The sequence below is a fragment of the Nicotiana attenuata genome, unplaced genomic scaffold, assembly GCF_001879085.1.
Source record: "Nicotiana attenuata strain UT unplaced genomic scaffold, NIATTr2, whole genome shotgun sequence".
NCBI lineage: Eukaryota > Viridiplantae > Streptophyta > Magnoliopsida > Solanales > Solanaceae > Nicotiana > Nicotiana attenuata.
The window spans coordinates 216,094-218,105 of record NW_017671137.1 but is presented as its reverse complement, the minus strand read 5'-3'; the positions used below and the strand labels follow the sequence as shown (position 1 = coordinate 218,105).

Below are 2,012 nucleotides of genomic sequence, written 5' to 3'. Positions count from 1 at the left end.
GAAATGGGCTAAGGCCTGACCCCTGGTGCAACCCCATCACAATCGGGAAGTATTTAAAGTCCTCTCCCACTGTCCTCATCTGAGTCTTAGCTCCATCATACATGTCTTTAATAGTCCGAATGTATGCAATAGTAACACCTCTAATCTCCAAACATCTTCACAATACCTCCATCGACACTTTATTGTAAGCCTTCTGTAAGTCGATGAACACCACATGTAAATCTCGCTTCCTCTTCCCATACTACTCCATCAACCTCCTAACAAGGTGAATAACTTCTGTAGTTGAATTGGTTCTCTGAAATAGACACAATCCTTCTCACCCACTTCCATACTTTCATAGTATGGCTCAGTAGCTTGATATCCCGATAGTTGTTGCAATTTTGGATATAACCCTTGTTATTATACAACAAGATCATTGTACTGCATCTCTATTCCTCGGGCATCATTTTCGTCCTAAAAATAATATTGAACAGCCCAGTTAGCCATTCCAAGTCCGCCCTACCCACGCTTTTCCAAAATGCCACCGGGATTTCGTTTGTCTGGTCGCTCTTCCCCTTGCTCATCTTACGCATAACCCCCTCTACCTCCTCAAGTTTTATACGTCTACAATACCCAAAGTCCCGATGACTCTTAGAGAGTTCTAAGTCACTCAACACAATGTTCCTATCCCCCTCTTCGTTCAAGAGTTTACGGAAGTAAGTCTGTCATCTCCGACAAATAAGTGCCTTATCCAACAACACTCTACCTTCCTCGTCCTTGATTCATTTCAAATGGTCCAGATAGTGGGTCTTCCTTTCACGTACCTTGGCTAGCTTGTAAAGCTTCTTATCCTTTCCCTTTCCTACAAGTTCTTCATACAAGCGTTCAAATGTAGCAGTCTTAGCCGCTGTTACTGCTAAATTCGCTTCCTTCGTAGCCACCTTATACAGCTCCCTATCCGTCCTCTTCTCCTCCTCGACCCTACTCTCCAAAAGCTTCAAATATGCCGCTTTCTTGACTTCCACTTTACCTTGGACCTCAGTGCTCCACCACCAGTCCCTTTTGTGACCACTAGATGGGGCCCTTCGAGACCCCCAATACCTCCCTAGCAACCTCCCTAATGCAATTCAAAGTTACGGTCCACATACCACTCACGTCCCCACTGCTCCTCCATGCCTCCATAGCCAAAAACTTATCCCCCAACTTCGGGCCTCTGTCTTTAGTCAAAGCTCCCCACTTGATCCTAGGTAGACCATGCGCAACCCTATTTCTTCGCTTCCACATAATCTCCAAATCCATGACCAGGGTCCTGATGTTCTCACTCGGGATGACCTTGTAGTCCGCACACAAACTTTTATCAGATCTTCTGAAGATACATCTAGGTCTTAGCTGTCGAAATATGAAAAGTAAAAAAGTGCTCCTCCTTCTTCGGGAAACTTGAGTTAGCTATCACCAAATCAAACGCCTTTCGAAATCCAGCTGCGAAGTTCCTCCTCCATTCCTTACCCCAAAACTAAAGCCTCCATGCATGTCATTGTAACCCCTATATACCGCCCCAATGTGTCAATTGAAATCCTCTTCTATGAAAAGCTTCTCGGTATGAAAGATTCCATGCACAACCTCATCCAAGTTCTCCCAGAAGCGCCTTTTAACCTCCTTGTCTAAGCCCGCTTGGGTGCGTATGCACTAATCACGTTTAAAGTAAAACTCTCAACAACTAGCTTAATGCTCATCAGCCTGTATCTCACCCTCCTAACCTCTAACACTTCTCCCAGAGATCCTATCAACCAAAAACCCTATCTCGTTCTTGCCCCCATGCGTCCAAAGTACCATAGTTAAACCCGTCTACATCTTGTGCCTTATCACCCACCCATCTTGTCTCCTGGAGACAAGCTATATTGATCTTTCTCATATAGAGATTCTTTGCTAACTCTATAGACTTTTCCTTCAAGGTCCCTATGTTCCAGGCCCAGCTCTCATCCTAGAAGCACCATTACCACCCTTACCCCTACCCCTCCTACCCCTATGAGGAC

General features: G+C 45.1%; 1 protein-coding gene across 1 annotated transcript; it reads right to left on the bottom strand.

The window, feature by feature from the left end:
* Nucleotides 1-428: 428 nt before the first annotated feature.
* LOC109206168 lies at nt 429-1,278 on the bottom strand. Its single transcript, XM_019368960.1, has 3 exons — nt 1,128-1,278; nt 804-1,084; nt 429-701 (listed from the first exon to the last, which is right to left on the bottom strand). Exons 1-3 carry the CDS (start codon nt 1,276-1,278, stop codon nt 429-431), a joined length of 705 nt encoding a protein of 234 aa, XP_019224505.1.
* Between the last annotated feature and the right edge of the window lie 734 nt (nt 1,279-2,012).